The sequence below is a fragment of the Lissotriton vulgaris genome, chromosome 3_1, assembly GCF_964263255.1.
Source record: "Lissotriton vulgaris chromosome 3_1, aLisVul1.2, whole genome shotgun sequence".
NCBI classification, from domain to species: domain Eukaryota; kingdom Metazoa; phylum Chordata; class Amphibia; order Caudata; family Salamandridae; genus Lissotriton; species Lissotriton vulgaris.
This window is the reverse complement of record NC_141689.1, coordinates 1,775,063,665-1,775,081,191: the sequence shown is the minus strand read 5'-3', so window position 1 is coordinate 1,775,081,191 and position 17,527 is coordinate 1,775,063,665. Positions and strand designations below refer to the sequence as shown.

The 17,527-nt window shown below is 47.3% G+C and overlaps 1 protein-coding gene across 15 annotated transcripts in view; it reads left to right on the top strand.

Annotated features, from left to right (window-relative positions):
- Nucleotides 1-17,527, top strand: part of BLTP1 (bridge-like lipid transfer protein family member 1) — a 1,831,302-nt gene that overhangs the window by 305,301 nt on the left and 1,508,474 nt on the right. For all 15 annotated transcript variants that reach the window (XM_086962202.1, XM_086962209.1, XM_086962198.1 and 12 more), the window contains one exon: nt 5,143-5,319. In XM_086962202.1, the coding sequence (XP_086818328.1) occupies nt 5,143-5,319 (177 nt within the window). The remainder of the gene's footprint in view (nt 1-5,142; nt 5,320-17,527) is intronic.

Below are 17,527 nucleotides of genomic sequence, written 5' to 3'. Positions count from 1 at the left end.
ATGTAAGTCTTGGATGACCAGCATAAATAATTGTAGACATCTTGTAAACAGTGCGGTCGAAACCCCGTAACATTAACCAGCGAAGCAAGGTCTGCTAAATCAGCTGAGTCTGGGCTGTGGACGAAGGAGAAGAGCCCTGTATGCGCGTATCTCCCTCCCTTCCTCTCTCTGTTTATCCCGGGCAAACTCTCCTGCTCTGCGCCATCTCCCCTCACCCTCTACCAATGAGCAGGTTTGGATGAACGCAGAGGTCACATCACACCCAAGGCTGTTCCACTTTGTATTTTTCTAAGCGCCTACAAATAAATCACATATGAGAATGGAGATACAACAAAGATTACACTTTTTTGGGTCAAGCACAGATACAGGCATGATTTGTAAACATGTTTAGCAGTGCAGCTAGCATTTTTGGCCATTGACATATCCAGTTGGTACAATGTTCATGGAAATCCTCAGAATATTACGTCTAAAAGCCAAATGTGGTGAATTCTGCAGCAGGCCAATGTGTCAGTCTCAAACGTCTCCTCGACAATCGCCCTAACAAATCACAATGATTGTTAAAGTCCACCTCTAGCTCTCATGCTTACAACAGACCTAGCAAATCAATCTACTTCCTGTCAATTGGATTGTTAATACAATGATACACTTGTGAGTGCCAATCATTATTAAATAAAACCTCTCAATTTATATGCCGTTAGGTGAAGAAAAATAGTCTGCTTTACGCCAGTACATTCCTTTCATTGAGTCCAGGTGACTGAGAAAATCCTCATAACTCACTCCTAGAGATGGTGAAACACCAAAGAGCACGGTTTCATGCTGCCAATCTCACACACTGCAGTGCAATCTCACTGGGCCTGACTCTCCTGCCTTGAAATGCCATCACGCTGATTAGGTGTCTCACACTAGCACTCTCAATCATAGGCCATTTCGAAAACCAGCGCAGTCTTATCAACTGTCCCTTTTTATATTGCAACTGGATATTATTAAACTTGTCTCAAATTAGTTTGTTTGGGTTTTAATATTACACATTTGTACTCCCTCACATGCCCCCATAGAGTCCTTCCAGTTGGTACAATGTTCCATTAAAGTCATCTAAATGTTGGGTTTAAAACCAAAAGTGGTGATTTCCTTAGAAGAACCATGGTCTCAATCACAGAAGTCATCAGGCTCATGGCATAAACACTTCCCACATCATCTCAATTGAACAACTAAACCTCCGACAGTCTCACGTCAGATGTCCCCTCGCTACACAGACTGCTTGAGTTGTTTACCCTTTGAGCATTGGCCTAGGCCTGACACAGCCATTCACATTTTGTTTAATAGAAATAACCAGCCTCGTTGTAAAAATGGCATTTATTAGGCAAAATAACTTGTTTGAACTAAATATATATACCTTTATATATCTTTGCTGTGAATTTACACCTGTGACTATTAAAGTCAACTTATCCTAAGAATCTACACTTGACAATGCAAAACTGTACATACAAGAGCAAAGCACTGCGTAGCTCTCGGACCAGTGAGGCTAACGCAGCGAAGAAGGCTCTTAATTATCTGAAGGTTTCTAGACAGATTGTCACTTTCCTCGTGTACAGGTGGTCTCATTGGGGTGAGACTATCCCATCTGGACGTTATAGTTAGGAAATAGCATTTAAAAAAGTAGAAATTCACAGAAAAAATAAAGGTTCCAGGGACGTTATAATTAGGAACCAAGCGGTACAAAACGGGGTGGTGATGGACGGAGAATCTGAACCAATCAAACACTCACACCCAGTCAACAGATCTGGGTTTAATCCATCACCGTTCTTTAGCCCACTCTGCCACTCCAGTTCAGACATGGCCATATGCAAATCAGTCTGACCCTGTGCCTCATGGGAACAGTCCAGCCTGAAATGCCCAGCCATGCCTTCCCTGGACCGGAAACAAGCTTCCTAGGACCGGTTTCTGGCATTACAGCCGTCTTCAGCCAGGCTTGCTTGAATCCAGTGGCAAAGTGAGCAAGGGACTCACGTCTGAGCATACCCTGCCAACTTATGGCGAACAAAGCTGTACAAAAGGGGGTGGTGATGGAAAGCATCTGAACCAATCAAACACTCACACCCAGTCAACAGATCTGGGTTTAATCCATCACCCTTCTTTAGCCCACTCTGCCACCCCAGTTCAGACATGCCATATGCAAATCAGTCTGACCCTGTGCCTCATGGGAACAGTCCAGCCTGAAATGCCCAGCCATGCCTTCCCTGGACAGGAAATAGGCTTCCGAGGACCGGTTTCTGGCATTTCAGCCGTCTTCAGCCCAGCTTGCTTGAATCCAGTGGCAAAGTGAGCAAGGGACTCACGTCTGAGCATATCCTGCCAACTTATGGTGAACAAAGTGGTACAAAAGGGGAGCCTGCATGAACCAGCATGAAAAAAACCCATAGAAATTCACTAAAAAACAAAGGTTACAGGGACGTAATAGTTGGTTTCAGATTTTACACAAACAAAACAATAAAAATTCAGCAGTTCTAGTTATCTCAAGTAACTACAACTGGTGCCCTAAGGCAACTAAAACTCGAGCCTCCGCCATACATTAATTACCCCACATATTACATCACTCATGACATCTTCCATTACCTCATTGAGAATATCACTGCAACATTTGCCGTAAATTATTAATGAGAAAAGTATGCATGGCGGAGGCGTGAATTATAGTTGCCTTAGGGCACAAGTTATAGTTACTTGAGATAACTATAACTGCTGAATTTCTATGGTTTTATGTGTGTAAAATCAATGAGTTTCTAGTTTTTTTAAACAGTTGCTGTGAGGGTGTGTGTGTGTCTGTAGTTTGTGAGGGGGTATATGAGTGAGTGTGTGATTGGCTGTTTGAGTGAGTGGTTTTCTGGGTCTGTGAGAGGGTGCGTCAGTGGATGTATGGCCGTGTGAGTAGGTGTATCAGCGTGTGAGAGAGACTGAGTGGCTGTGAGTCTGTGAGTGGGTGTGTGAGTGGTATGGATGTGTGAGTGGGTCTCTGAGTGGATATATCAGTGACTATATGGGTGTGTGAGTAACTATGGGTGTGAATGGCTCTATGGATATGTGAGTTGCAGCGTGGGTCTGTGAGTGGGTGTGCAAGTTGTTTTATGGGTCTGAATGAGTATGTGATTGGGGTGAGTGGTTTTGCAGGTGTTTGAGTGGCTGTGTGGGTGTGTGAGTTGCTGTGTGTGTATGAATGGTTTTGTGGGACTGTGAGTGGGTGTATGAGTGGGTGTTTGAGTGGCTGTGTGAGTGGCTCTCTGGGTCTCAGAGTACATGTATCAGTAACTGTATGTGTGTGTGATTTACTATGGGTGTGAGGATATGTACCGGTGTGTGAGTGTAAGTGTGAGAGAGGGTGTAAGTAAGTTTGTAAGTGGATTTTTTTAAAAAAAAATTATTTTGTTCCGAATCTGCGGTTTTTGTCGCAGATTCACACGGGGCCGAGCAGAGTGCATCAGCGGATCCTCGTGAGTGTTACAACATTTTTCTTGAGCAATTTCTTGCCCAGGAGGGGTTCCTCGCAGACCCTTCCATCACTCCTGTGGGGTCAGGTGACCTCTCCTCTGACCCTTTCTATTGATTTTAAGTTTTATTTTGACCCCTAGGACCATATCCTGATATGCAAAATGACAGATGCAACTCAACTCTCATTACGGCCAGCCAATCATGGCATTGCTGCTGGCTTGTGAATACGCTGATCTACCGCGTTCGATCTGCAGTTGATCCGTGTCCCTAGATATACATAAATCTTTTTTCTTTAATAACTCCAAAACTACTGAAAAGATTTACACCAAATTAAAAAAAGCTCTCTTTCTTGACTAAGATCTAGCTTTCTGCCAAATTTGGTTTAATTCCATTCAGGGGTTCGGGTTGTAGTCATGTCTAAAATCCCTATGGGAAATTGCATGGGGGAAACATGTTTTGGAACCCCATTTTTCTCTGCCCCAGCTTGACGAATCGCCCCAAAACCTTCCAGACAGCAGCTGCACTCTCTGGCACACTAGTTTTGAAAATTTCGTAAAGATTTGTCTAACGGTGCAAAGTATTTTTTCTGACAAGACATGTTATAGTTAGGAAATAAAATTGAAAATAAGTCATGGAAATTCACTGAAAAAAGCAAAGTTTACATGTACGTTATAGTTGGAGTTCAGATTTTCAACACTCAAAACCGTAGAAATTCAGCAGTTATAGTTCTCTCAAGTATAACTATAACTCGCGCCCTTGTCATGCACTGCTAATAACCCCACACATTACATCAGTCATGAAATTTTCCATGACATCATTGATAATATCACTGCAACATTTGCTATAAAAATATTGATGAGAAAAGTATGCATAGCTGCGGTGCAAGTTGTTTACCTTCGGTCGTGAGTTATAGTTACTTGAGATAACTTTAACTGCTGAATGTCTATGGTTTTGTGTGTGCAAAATCTTATCCTAACTGTAGCGTACCTCTAACCTGTAGTTTTCTCAGTTAATTTTATATACGTGTGTGTGTGTGTGTATGTCTCTCTCTCTCTCTCTCTCTCTGTCTCTGTCTCTCAGAAAAAAACAGGTTAAAACTCAGTTATATTTAGGAAAACTTTATTGTTTCTATACTAACCAAACTTAAGTACACAAAAATTAAGTTATACTGTAAATGTATCATTTATGCACAACCTTCTTATTATTGTAATTAACACTCCTCCATACAGACTGTTTTCAGTTCGCTAGCCATGCAACAATAACTCACCACTCTACCATGCACTTTGTTCTAAAAAATGATGAGATTTGAGATGTCATAAGAGTTGTTATAAAAGCTATGAGTATAAGCGATGTAATATGAAAGGGTATAAGGAGTGCATGGTGGAGTGTTGAGTTATAGTTATAAAATTAAAAGAAAAAAGGCTGCAGGGTCATTGAGAACTAGTCAGTAGTTTTAGAAAACTGATTTGAAGGTGATCCTGTAGAAAACTTTTTTATTTTCACAATGAGCAGTACTTTTTTAAATATAGTGTTCTTACGGTTCCTGGTCTCAGTTTACACATGTTTTTTCTCTACATCTTGTTTAATGCTAATTAGTGATTTCAGGGGACATTCCCCTTTAGGAACATTTGGAGTAATTTAAATTTGTTTTATGCAAAACAGCGTCCACCAGTGGATGGAGTTCTGCGCGAAGGTCATATCAGCCTCTCTGGTCTGCAGTTACGAGCACATGCAATGTTTTCTGCTGAAGGACTTCCGCTTGGAACTGATACTCTTGAGTATGCATGGCTGATTGATATTCAAGCTGGAACACTCACAGCGAAGGTCACGTCACCCCAGGTTTGACATAAACAGTTTTTTAACATGTTAGAATATAGTTGTATGAAATATTTTACAAATTCATTGTGTACATGTGTGCAAATTTTCTTACAATAAATATATGCAAATATTAACGTTCCACTGAAAAAGAAATGTATTACATTTTATAAGAGCGTCATTCCATTTTTTTTAAATGAATAGTAGGACACCAATTATCGCTCCACTTCCCATTTTCATGGGGATGTCCCATACCTAGAGCTCCGGATTTTCTCTACCACCACGAAGACTGCCCAGGTGAACTGTATGGGGGCTCTGAGCAAAATGCGTCTTGAGCTGAACAGTTTGGAGAAACACACCCTCTCCTGACTGGGCAAGATTGCAACCATCAAAATGATGATTTTGCCCCGTCTGCTTTATCTCATGCAGACGCTCACCCGATGTCTGCCGCGCACGAAGCTGGCTCAAATGCAGCAACTCACCAACAGCTTTATTTGTGGGGGGGAAACCTCGTATGGCTCGACACCCCACTTATCTGAGGCAGGAAGAGGGTGGCCTCGGTGTTCCGGATCTCAGGCGCTACTACAAAGCGGCGCAATTGCGATGGATGGTTAAATGGTATCAACTAGAGTCGGACAAACACTGGTGTTTTATGGATAGGGGAGTCCTAGGGATCCACATTTGGAAGGTCCCATGGTTACCCAGACGTCATCGGCCGCTGGGCGCCTACCTCTCCCCAGTCCTGCAAGCCACCATGCAGGTGTAGGACAGGGTCCAGGAGAAGTGTCAGCTGTCCTCCGCTATCTCACCCTTGACCCCTTTTATTGGGAACCCAGATTTCCCTCCGCCCTAGAGGGTAACGCTTACCTGAAATGGCAAGAGCCAAACGTATAGTTGATCTTTTTGACGAGCGGGGAATTAGGACTTCCCCAGGTTAGTGGCTCATTATGGGACCTCCAAAGGACGCGTACTGGCAGTACTTGGCACTGCGCCACTGGGTCACACAACCCCAAGTCCCTTCGCATGCTGGTCGGCTCCTCACCAAATTTGAGATTTGGTACATCACTCGCACCTCCAACAAGCGCCTTCTGTCAGACATCTATGGCTTCCTCAACAGGGCAGAAACCCAGACCAATCCCCGGCCCAGTGCAGGTGGGACGCGGTACTGAGTCGGGAGTTCTCCCCCAAGGAGTGGGGGGATATTATTCACAGGGCCCGGGCATGCTCATGCAGCACCTCAGGGAAGGAAATGCTCCTGAAAATTGCACACTATTGGAATTACACCCAGTAAAGGTTGCTAAACGGAACCCCAGCTGCAGCATCCTTTGTTGATGTAGTTGCGGGCAAGAGGGTACACTGTCCCATATTTTATGGCATTGCTCAAGATACAGACATTCTGTGAGACTATCCTTCCCATAGTCGATCAGGTATACCAGACAGAACTCACTAGATTCCCTAGTTACATCTTGCTGGGGCTGGGGCTACCCAACCCCCTCACATACCCTCTCTGGTCCTGTGGGGGCAGGGTGATCACTTTATCACTAGGGGCGGCCAAGCAGGTTCTTCTGACGCAATGGGGCACGACCACTTTACCGACCAAGTTAGATTGGCTACACAAACTGTAGGAGGTTGTGGGATGGAGTGGATTACAGCCGGGATCAATCACACACTGTCTAAATTCGATAAGACTTAGGGGTCCACGGTAGCTTATCTATCCTCAGAGTTTGTGGAACTTACCTGCCCTCGCTACCTACGAGTCCTGCGATTCCCTACACCTCACATAACGGACCTGGCGCTTCCCTAGAAGGTCACTCCGCCCTAGACCCCTACTGAGTCACGTCACACGCCGTGGGTGGTTACCTGTCCTCTACCCTCTGTCTATCTCAGTCTTTTCTTTGCTTTCTTTTCCTTCCTCTTTGCTTCCTTCCCTTTCAATAAAGTTTGCTTTTGAATAAGACGTTCCCCGCCGGCTGGTGGTTGTAGGTTGGCGTACTGTTTAAGATTGCAATATACTTAATAAAAACAAATTTAAACCATAAATGGTAGGATACATTACACCAATGCCTTATAATCTAGTAATATGCTTGTTGATATAGAAAAGAGTGTAATCTGGTGCAGAGTAATTTGAATAATGGTAAACGAAGGTAATGACACAAAGACAAAATTAATCTAAGAACAGTGAGAGCTGAGAAAAGTACAGTTTTGGAGGAACCACCAGAACAGCCTTCTGGTCCTTTCAGGGCTAGTATAAGGTTTTTGCGCTTGTGGCTTAAAGGCTGCCCAACTCTTCCAAAAAGCATTGTTCGTCTACTCTAGCTTTAGAGACCTACCCTCTTGTCTCTTCAGAATCACTGCAAAGTGGCACTTGCTGCTTCATTTAGCACAAGTTTGACAGATGTTGTCAGTAGTCAAACGGTTGAAAATTTCAGCAGGCTCCTTGTTTTCAAAAGACCAATTCAGGATGTCCTATATCAAAACAACCAACAGAACCTGGACTATAACATTAAAATTATTAAAAATGAGCAATTACAAGGAGCTCACTTACTAGGTCTAGAGCATATTTTTCCCTTATGGTAACTAAATAAATAAATCTGGTATTTGTTAAGCGCAAACTAAACCACCCCTAAGGGTCTCAAGGCGTTGGGGGCTGTCGGAGAGATTAAGTGAGCTATTGCCCAGAGTTTGGGGATCGAACTATAAGCCCTGTGCTCTGGAGTCAGCTGCTCTGGCCGCTGCGCCACACCACTCCAACTGTATGCTCTTAGATGCTTACAAGTCTGTTTTTGGGCCAATCACATAATTGTTCAGCATCAGCTCTGTTCCATCTCTCCATTACTTTTCACAGTGTGGGTGCTAGGTTAGCAGACCAGACCTTCAGGTTATTGTCTGTTCCTCCTCCTTTCTCATTATTCTAGGGGTTGGTTTTCATGATCTGTATATTAAAGGGCAGGAAGTAGTAGTTGTTAAGCTAGCTTTCCAGAGCCTTCAGAACCAGGGGCCGAATCCATGTAAAATGTCTCATGCTTCCATGTGCCAAAAGGTGGCGCTTGGCGGCTCCGCTGTGACTCCATTCCACCCAGGAATTGACTAAGCAGAGCCGCATATTAATTCCTTTCTTTCTGAGATCATCAATGTGGATCCAGAGCTTTGCTTGCAACTTTCTCATTTTAACAATACCTTTCAAAAGACGTGCCAGAAACCGTGGTTACTCACTCCACACGACCAAACATGACGAAATTCAAGCCGTGCTGTGTCTGCAGGAAGCAGATGTTTATCACGACCAGCACAACATATACCTTTATTTTTAGGCTCCAGTCATGACTCAAGGTTGTGTGCTAAATACTCCTCCTTTCAACCAAAGCTGATTAGAGACTAAGATGCAAAACTCTACGTCTCGAACATGAGAGCTTGTGGTCGCAAAGTAATTGCGCTCCAAATTGTAGGGCTGTGTGTGATCCTATTGAAGGAGTGGTCTGGTGCAAAGTCCTGTTCCGGTTTGAAGTCTTTCAGTACGTCAAAGTTGGGCCATAAGTGCAAGAATGCCAAGTGTTACTCGACCGGTGAGGGTGTCAATCTAAAGGTCGTACCCTATAATCATTGGATTCTGATCTGGGCTAAAAGTTGGCCTTGTGCACCCCAAATTCCTTGGGCCACCATTAACCTCCCTCAACAAATTGCACCCTTAAAGTAGACCATCCTGCAGCTCTTTCATAGACTTCCATTTTCCTCTGGCACGTCTTATTGCTCCATGGTGCCACAAGAGGCACCAGTTGGTTTTCTGCAAGTGAACCTTCCCTCAGGGACAACTGACCTTATTGGGCTTGACTCGTTCCTGCACCGGTTCATGCTTCTTATCTGGTCCCACGGACTATGCCAGTACCGTACATGCTGATGCCAACACTGCCAACCCAGGGCCTGATCCTGACACCGATATCCAGTACTGAGCCATCATCTGTCTATATTGTTCTATGAAATTACAAAGGTGCAACCAGACTTTAATCCTCAACCTCTGCCTCAACACCAGTACTATGAGAGGCTGGAGGCCTTATTTGGATCCACCTGTTCTGTATTTAAGGTATGCAGAATGTTCCCCATGATACTGATGATGGCTAGGAGTTGGGAAACCTGCTTTCTTCATACCATATTAATTATTGTCTGTACTTGGATTTGTAATGTCAGTGAGCTAGACACAAGTGTCTTTCGCAGTAGTTGTGCGAAGCACAGCAGAAGTGCTTGGTTACAGTTGTCTACTGTTGAAACAAAGGTAAACTTGTTAACTGAGATCCTTCAATCGGGTCCAACATCTTCTAAGCCATTGTTACCATTCAGTGATGCTCTTTTGCTATTCAACAAGTCTCTCACTACACCCTTGAAAAAGATATTGTCCTATTCGACCTGTTTGACCATAATATCCTTAAACCTGGTGTGTGCCTTCTGGGCTGGTATATCCATGTTTTTACAGATGTGGGTAGTAAATAATTGCCAGCCATGCCCGAATACCTCATGGTCTTGCTGGCTCGAATGTTGCATGATGTACAGGACTCTGTAAAATACGTTTAGCATGCTGGTTTGTTTACCTAGGTCTGTGTAGACCGAGATATTGGCACTAGTGTAGTGCTTTAAAATCACATGCTTTTGAACATGCCTTTTGACAGCTCTAGATTTTTTGAGGGGAAGGCTGATTCGGCCATTGAATAATTTAAGGACATTTGAGCGACATTATGATCCTTGGAACTCTTGTCTCCCGCCAATCAGTTCCATCAACAGTACAGGAAGTTTATGGGGTATTTCAGGGGGCTAGCCTATAGGCAACACCAGCCTTCCCAAGATGTGCAGCAGCAAGCCCAGTCCTTGTTGGGCAGAAGTTGTAGCAGTACGGGCAGCTCTCTTGCTCCTCTGATGCTGCAACTGCTGCCTAGCCACTTTAACTTTCCCTCACATCCCATGGTGAGCCGGAAGGAGGCAGGATACAACATTATGACATTTCCTCCTCTACTGGAGAACAGACAGATTGGTCATATGAAGTATTCAAAGGAGAAATGCCCTTCCTTTCATTTATTCCTGCTTCTCATCATACCCCCCACACCTGAGCAACTGTCAGCAAACTATTCCATAATATTGCTGTAATAAGTCGATGTTCTGTGCCATCTACTGGGTCCCGGCTTAGGAGAGAGGAGGAGGGTGATATTTGAGCATGTTCCTCCTACCCAAGGACAGAGGCCTCAGGCCTGTACTGGACCTCCATCCATTAAATGCCGTTCTGTAGAAAGAAAAGTTAAAGATGCCTACCCTTTCCCAATTCTTTCTCTGAACTTATTAGACTTGTTGGTGTCCCTGGACTTGCAGGCGCCTTTTTTCATATGCATTTTTCATATGTAATGCTACAAGCATTATTTGCGGTTCTCATTGGCTTCAGAACACATTCAAAAGCGTGTGCTATGCCGATGACACTCGGCTACTCTTATTTAAAAAAGATGACACTGAATCAAGAGGCCATCAAACTCCGCCTATCTGCGGTCTTTCAGTGGACGAGTCTTAATCTGATAGAGATTACTAGCCGCAGATTCCTTAACACAGATTCCTTAACGTACGTAGAATTATCCCCAGGCGTGAGACTGGATCCGGAAATTTTTTGCCCAGCATCCCTGCGCGCCAGGGGGACAGCATCAGGTGGCTCCGCCCAAGCGTCACCCTCGTACGCGAGGTCACATAAGGTCCACCCCGGCACGCCTATGTCTGTTTTTTTCTTTTGCGAGTGCAACGCGGATCCGGTTCTTGCTCTGTGCCTGTTTAGGCCTTTTCCTTCGATTTTGGTGTGTTATAGGAGCAGTGCGCGGATGCCTTCGGGCTTCAAGATGTGTTTGTCTTGTGGTTGCTTGATTTCGGCGACGGACCCTCACCTCATTTGCATGTGAGGCTTGGGGGAGGATCACGGCTCCATTGACTGCGAGGCATGTCAGCGGTTGAAGCCAAAGTCGCTGCAGGAGCGCTGCATGAAACTTCTCTGTCTGCATGTCCAGATCGGCTTCGTCTCCTCGCTCCGCTTCTGCGGAGGGTCTTTGAAGTGGCCATCATTGTCGCCATTGTCCTCATTCGTCTCCTGTGCCACAAGAGCTTCGCTCCCCTTATGGGTAAGTTTTTCAGTTTGTCTCCGAGGGCTGGTTTCCAGCCTGATGGGGGCGTGGGCTCTCCGCGGGTGATCTTGCCCCGCGTATCGTCCCCTTATCCTCCGTTCCCCGGTGAGGGGTGTCAAGAGCCCAAATGGAGACATATGCGGTGGCTTTATAGGCCTCTCTGGCTTCTCTTCCTCCTTCTTTGCTTCCTGGGACGTCAGCGGATCCCTTGCACCATGCGGGGCCCTCCACGGTGTCGCCGGCGGCTTCGGCTCTGGCGCCGACTGGTCCGGCTCCAGGCTTGGAGGATGTGGTACTGTTGGGTTGCGGCACTTCGGGGGTCCCTCCTTCTGCCCACAGCCCCTCTGCCTCGTCACAAACTTTTGCGGGAGTACCTGTGGTGTCGCGGGAGGTCGCCGGGGCTCGCGTCGCATCCCCGAGCCCCACTCGGCCCTTTCGACAGGTGGCTATTCTGTCTGAGGCCGAGGTGACACCACCACAGCACCGGCAGCTGTGGCTCCACTGGAGTCGGCAGACCCCTCTAGTCCCGTCGTGGGTCGAGGCTGGAAGAGGGCTCCTCGTCCCTCCCTGGGCCCTTCTCGTCCCTCCACGTAGGCGGCTGCCTCGTCGGAGGTCAAGTCGGCCTTGGCGGCGCTGCTGGGGTCGTCAAGCCCTCTCTTCCCCTTATGGGTCGAGGCTGGCGGGGGACTTCTGGTCGATCAGAGTCCCTCTCGACCCTCCACGCAGGGGGCTGCCTCGCCGGAGGTTGAGTCGGCCTTGGCGCCGCAATGAGGGTCGGCGGATTCCTCTCGTCCCCCCATGGGTCGAGGCTTGCGGGGGACTCCTTGTCGCTCTCCAGGTGTTTCTCGTTCCTCCGCGCCGGAGGCTGCCTCGTCGGAGGTCGAGTCGGTGCGGTTCCGGCGTTGCCCGTTGACTACCTCGGCTCCAGGCCAGCCCCGGTCCCCGGTACCTTGTGTCTGGACGGAGGCCGGTCCGGCATCTCTTGTGGTGTTGGATGACGATGACGCTCTGCTCCAGGTTGCGGACTCTACCGCACCCGACACGCATCAGGTAGTGGATTTGTCCTCAGACGTCCCCTCTCGCCAGAGGTTGATTGCCTGCAGGTGTCGTCTTCACCAAAGACGGGCCGCCGCGTCGTGGCTGTCTCCCCGACGTCATCGAAAGACTGCTCCTTGCCGTCGCCGCGTCCCTGGTTTTTGCCGGAGAAACCACAGGTTCCCCACTCTTCGTGTCTCTTTGTCGATTTCGGGCCTGGCTTTTTCCCTTTCCGCTGGTCTGGGGGATGGACATCTTAGTTTGCAGCCGTCCCCCACGGAGGAGTTGCTTTTTCCGCCACGGGGCTCTACGGAGGTGGGTGCAGCCTTCGCTCACGCTGTTTCCACGGCTGTGGGAATTTTGCGCATGGGAGATCCGGCTGCCCATTTCTCCGCGGACCATCTTTTGGAGGTTCTTCACCAGGGCTCTGGTGGGAGGGAGCTGCTGCTCCCCTTTGAAGCTTCGCTCCACTCTTCGCTGACGGGGACTCCGCGGGTGATGCAGCCCTGAGTATCGTCCCCTTATTCACCGTTCCCCGGTGAGGGGGCGTCGAGAGCTCAAATGGAGACATATGCAGCGGCTTTACAGGCCTCGCTGGCTTCTCCTCCTCCTCCTCCTCCTCCTCCTCCTTTGCCTCCTGGGACGTCGGTGGATCCCTTGCGCCATGCGGGGCCCTCCGCGGCGTCTACGGCGTCTTCAGCCTCGGCGCCGACTGGTTCGGCTCCAGGCTTGGAGGATGTGGTGCCGTTGGGGTGCGGCCCTTCGGGGGTCCCTCCTTCGGCCACGGCACCTCTGCCTCTCAGCAAACTCCTGCGGGAGTCCCTGTGGTGTCGCGGGATGTCGCCGGGGCTCGGGTCGCGTTCCCGAGCCTCACTCTGCCCTTTCGACAGGTAGATATTTTGTCTGAGGCCGAGGTGATGCCGCTTCGGCGCCAGCAGTTGCTGGCCCGTTCCGCGCCACTTGGGTCGGCGGACCCCTCTCGTCCTCTCGCGGGTCGAGGCTGGAAGGTGACTCCTCGTCCCACCCCGGGCCCTTCTTGTCCCTTCACGCAGGCGGCTGCCTCGTCAGAGGTCGAGTCGGCCTTTGCGGCGCCGCTGAGGTCGGCAAGCCCCTCTCGTTCCCTTATGGGTCGAGGCTGGCGTGGGGCTTCTGGTCGATCCCCGGGTCCCTCTCGCCGGAGGTTGAGTCGGCCTTTGCGCCGCCATGGGGGTCAGCGGATCCCTCTCGTCCCCCCATGGGTCAAGGCTGGCGGGGGACTCCTTGTCGCTCTCCAGGTATTTCTCATCGTCGGAGGTCGAGTCGGTGCCGTTCCGGCGCAGCCCGTTGACTACCTCGGTTCCAGTCCAGCCCTGGTCCCCGGCACACTGTGACGGGCGGAGGCCTGTCCGGCGTCTCCTGTGGTGTTGGATGACAATGACGCTCTGATCCAAGTTGCGGACTCTACCGGACAGGCGTCAGATAGTGGATTCATCCTCGAACGTCCCCTCTTCCCCAGAGGTTGGGTGCCTGCTGGTGTTGTCTTCACCGGAGTCGGGTCGCCACGTCACTGCCTTCTCCCCGAGGTCATCGAAAGACAGCTTCTTGCCGTCGCTGCGTCCGTGGTTTTCGCCGGAGGAACCACAGGTTCCCCACTCTTCGGCGCCTCTTTCTCCCTTTCAGGCCTGGCCTTTACCCTCTCCACTTGGTCTGGGGGATGGACGTCTTAGTTTGCAGCCGTCCCCCACAGAGGAGTTGATTTTTCTGGCACAGGGCCCTAACGTGGTGGGTGCGGCCTTCGCTCGCGCTGTTTCCACGGCTGTGGGAATTTTGAGCATGGGAGATCCGGCTGCCCATTTCTCCGCCGACCATCTTTTGGAGGTTCTTCACCAGGGATCTGGTGGGAGGGATCTGCTGATCCCCTTTGAAGGTTCGCTCTACTCTTTGCTGACGAGGGCTTGGGGGCGCCCCTCCATAGGGAATCCGGTGCCCCAACACCTTCTGCACCGGCACCGTCCAGCGCCACGTTACCCGGCGTGCCTTTCCCTTCACCCCTCTGGTCCCTCTTGCGGACCGCCTTTCCTTCCCTGTCGTCGCTGTTGGCTCCACCCTCCTGGGAGGCCCGCTCGCTGAGCTCTTGGGGCCATAATATGTTTGCCTCAACCAGTGTGGCTCTGCGGGCCCTTAACACCTTATGTGTGCTGGCTAGGGCCACGTCTTGTTTGTGGGACTCAGCGGAGTCCCTTGGATCTGCAGCTTCGCAGGAGGGTGCTGGTGTGGACTTGCGACACCATGCGCTAGATGGCCGAGAGCTGGCGGCGTTTATTCTACGCTCCGCTCTGGGTATATCGGAGGTGGTTACCCTGAAAGCCTTCCTGAGGTCAATCAAGGGGAGCTGGTGCAGGTCTTCATAGGCCACATGAGTGTCATGTGGTACAGAGCAGAATCACTGTGGAGCCACGTGAGCCACCTATCTGCCCGTAGGAGCATGGCTGGAAAAATTGTCTAGATGTAGTCTGGTGCTTGGCAATGCTGTTAGGGTGAGGAGTCTGCAGTTGGACTATCCACCGGAGAGGGTGTTCTACAAGGTAAGTAACTTATTCATATAGAAATGTGGTACAAATGTGATTGATGCACAGGCTATTTTAAGTAAAATCATACTGTTCTGTTGACGCAGTCACTGCACCTTGATGTTGCTGCCTGACCTATTGACTCTGGTTCACATGGTTGAAATCTGTCAGCTGGCATTCGTGGTGGTTTTAGTATAGTGGGGTTTCAGTTGCCAAATTCATGTCATGATCACTTGTGAAGGTAAGTAGAAGCAGTCTTTGGATTCTGGAGCCCAAAATGACTTTGAATAATAACTATGGGGCCAGGTGGGCTTTGGGAGTAACACAAAGGGTGGTTCCTTTCTGTGGTTGCTAAATGGAAGCGCAAAACGCTTTTACACATAAGACACCAATAACATTTCTAGTCACAATGATATGTATCCTGACCTGTTCCTCAATTATTTCAAAAAAACATAATTTTCATTAAAATCAGATTTATTAAAACCTTAATCAGAAGCCAGCATGGTATACATTCCACAATTATGCATTTAAAAACAATTACAGTACAATAACATAAAGCACATATACACATTTCACAAAAGTTAAAAACAAAAGATAACCAAGTTGTCGACGCGTTTCGGTGTTAAAGATTGATGGTACACCTTCCTCAGGACTACAATCAAACTTCTTCAATCTAAAAATATACGGAACAGTCAATTAGTATACATTCATTGTGAGATCTCATTTACAGAAAGTTATTTACACTTCTACTGGTGTCTAGAGTGTACACAAGAGGATTTCTTACTCAATTCGCAGTGTTCAATTTGCGGTGTCAGTCTAAATCTTGGGGATAGATAAATCTTATCCACTCTTATGGTTCAATTTTCTTCTTTAAAAAGACCTGTATGTACAAATATTATTTTTTGTATCAATAGTGTGTTTAATTTAATCCACATAACTGCATCTTTATCATTGTTCCAATTAAATTAAACAAATGCTTACTTTATTTTTGTAAGGTTGGAGCCTTAAGGTTTTTGCTTTCAAACATGTGGATGTTTCTCATGTCCACTGTTAACACTCAGGGTGGTTCCTTAAAATAACCTGTGTATACATAATATCAGGTATGCCATAAGTGTATTGTTTGTTAAGACACTGAATTCGAAATATTTTGTGAAGCTGGTAAAAAATTGCTTACATTATAATTAAAAATAGGAGCATTAAATTTCCTTCTTTGCGCGATAGACTCAGGGTGAACCTCCGGTGAGCGTCTTATCCACTTCTTACTTAAGTTTACAGGAGATGGAGTGCTTCTTTTTTAAAATTTGAAGACGATTCCTTATATCTACATAGAGAGATGGAGTGCACATTTTATACTTAGGCATTTCACATTCCTTGTGGTAATAGAGTCCAGTTTTGAGTTATGCTCTATTCACTGATTTTTGGACTAAGAGCGTATATGATTTAAAAACACATATTTAGAGGCTACTTGCGCTTATTAAAGGCTACTGTGGCGCATATAGATGTTAAAGTTTAAGTCATATTGCTTTGAAGACAAGGGTATAGAGCCCTCTTTTAGTTAACCCCTTCCAAGCTGATGACGAGCTGGGCTCGTCATGGTGTAGCCTCCTCAAACACTGATGACGAGCCCAGCTCGTCATGAAACAATAGAAAATAGCAATTCCCAGCACAGGAGGGGAATTGCCTTAGCAGCCATGGAGTTAATCTTCTTTACTGAGATATAGCCTACATGTTGACATTGTCAATATTGTGCAATCATTGCGATGTATACTTTTGCGCAAGGGTTTAATACCCCTTTTCTTTGGCTTATATATAATATTGCACGGTGTTATTACAGACATTTTCTATTTTGTGCAATTTATCTTAATGTTTGTTCAAACAAACGAGCAGAGCACACCCTCTTAAGGGTTGTCTCTAGTTTGGCAGGGTAGAAAAGCCCATGTCAATAATCATGGTTTAGCAAAAGTTCCCTAATGTGAATCCATGCACAGGGATAGAATGGACCTAACATCCCCGTCCTCTTACCTCCGTGGGATAAGCTCCTCTCCGCCTGCCTGGTAACCCGGTCTCCAGCGTCAGATATTATGCTGGGAGAACCGGTTCCTTTTATACTCCGTAGCTGTCTAATTGAATTGATTGAACGCTGACACCTGTGTCAGTTCTAGTTGGCGCCGTGTGGTCGCCATTTTAGTAGTTTTGTTGTTGAAAATCCTCGCTAGGTGGTGCCTATAAGCAAGGAGGGACTACTCTAACACGAACGCGTGTTAGAAAGGAATAGGCTTCCAATTTGTTTTGTTATAGTGCTACTTGGCGAAAGGTTTATATTTCCTTTATATTCGGCACGGAAACCCTGCAAGTCGTGAATTCTTAGACTACTAGTAACATTTTTTCGGACTAGTTGTAAGTTACGAGTCCCGGGATTATGTCGCCATTTTAGTAGTTTATTTAGTATTGTCGCCAGGGCAAACGCTCTTTGTGATAAATTCCTGCCTACAATTGAAAGCGGACAAATGGCGGTAT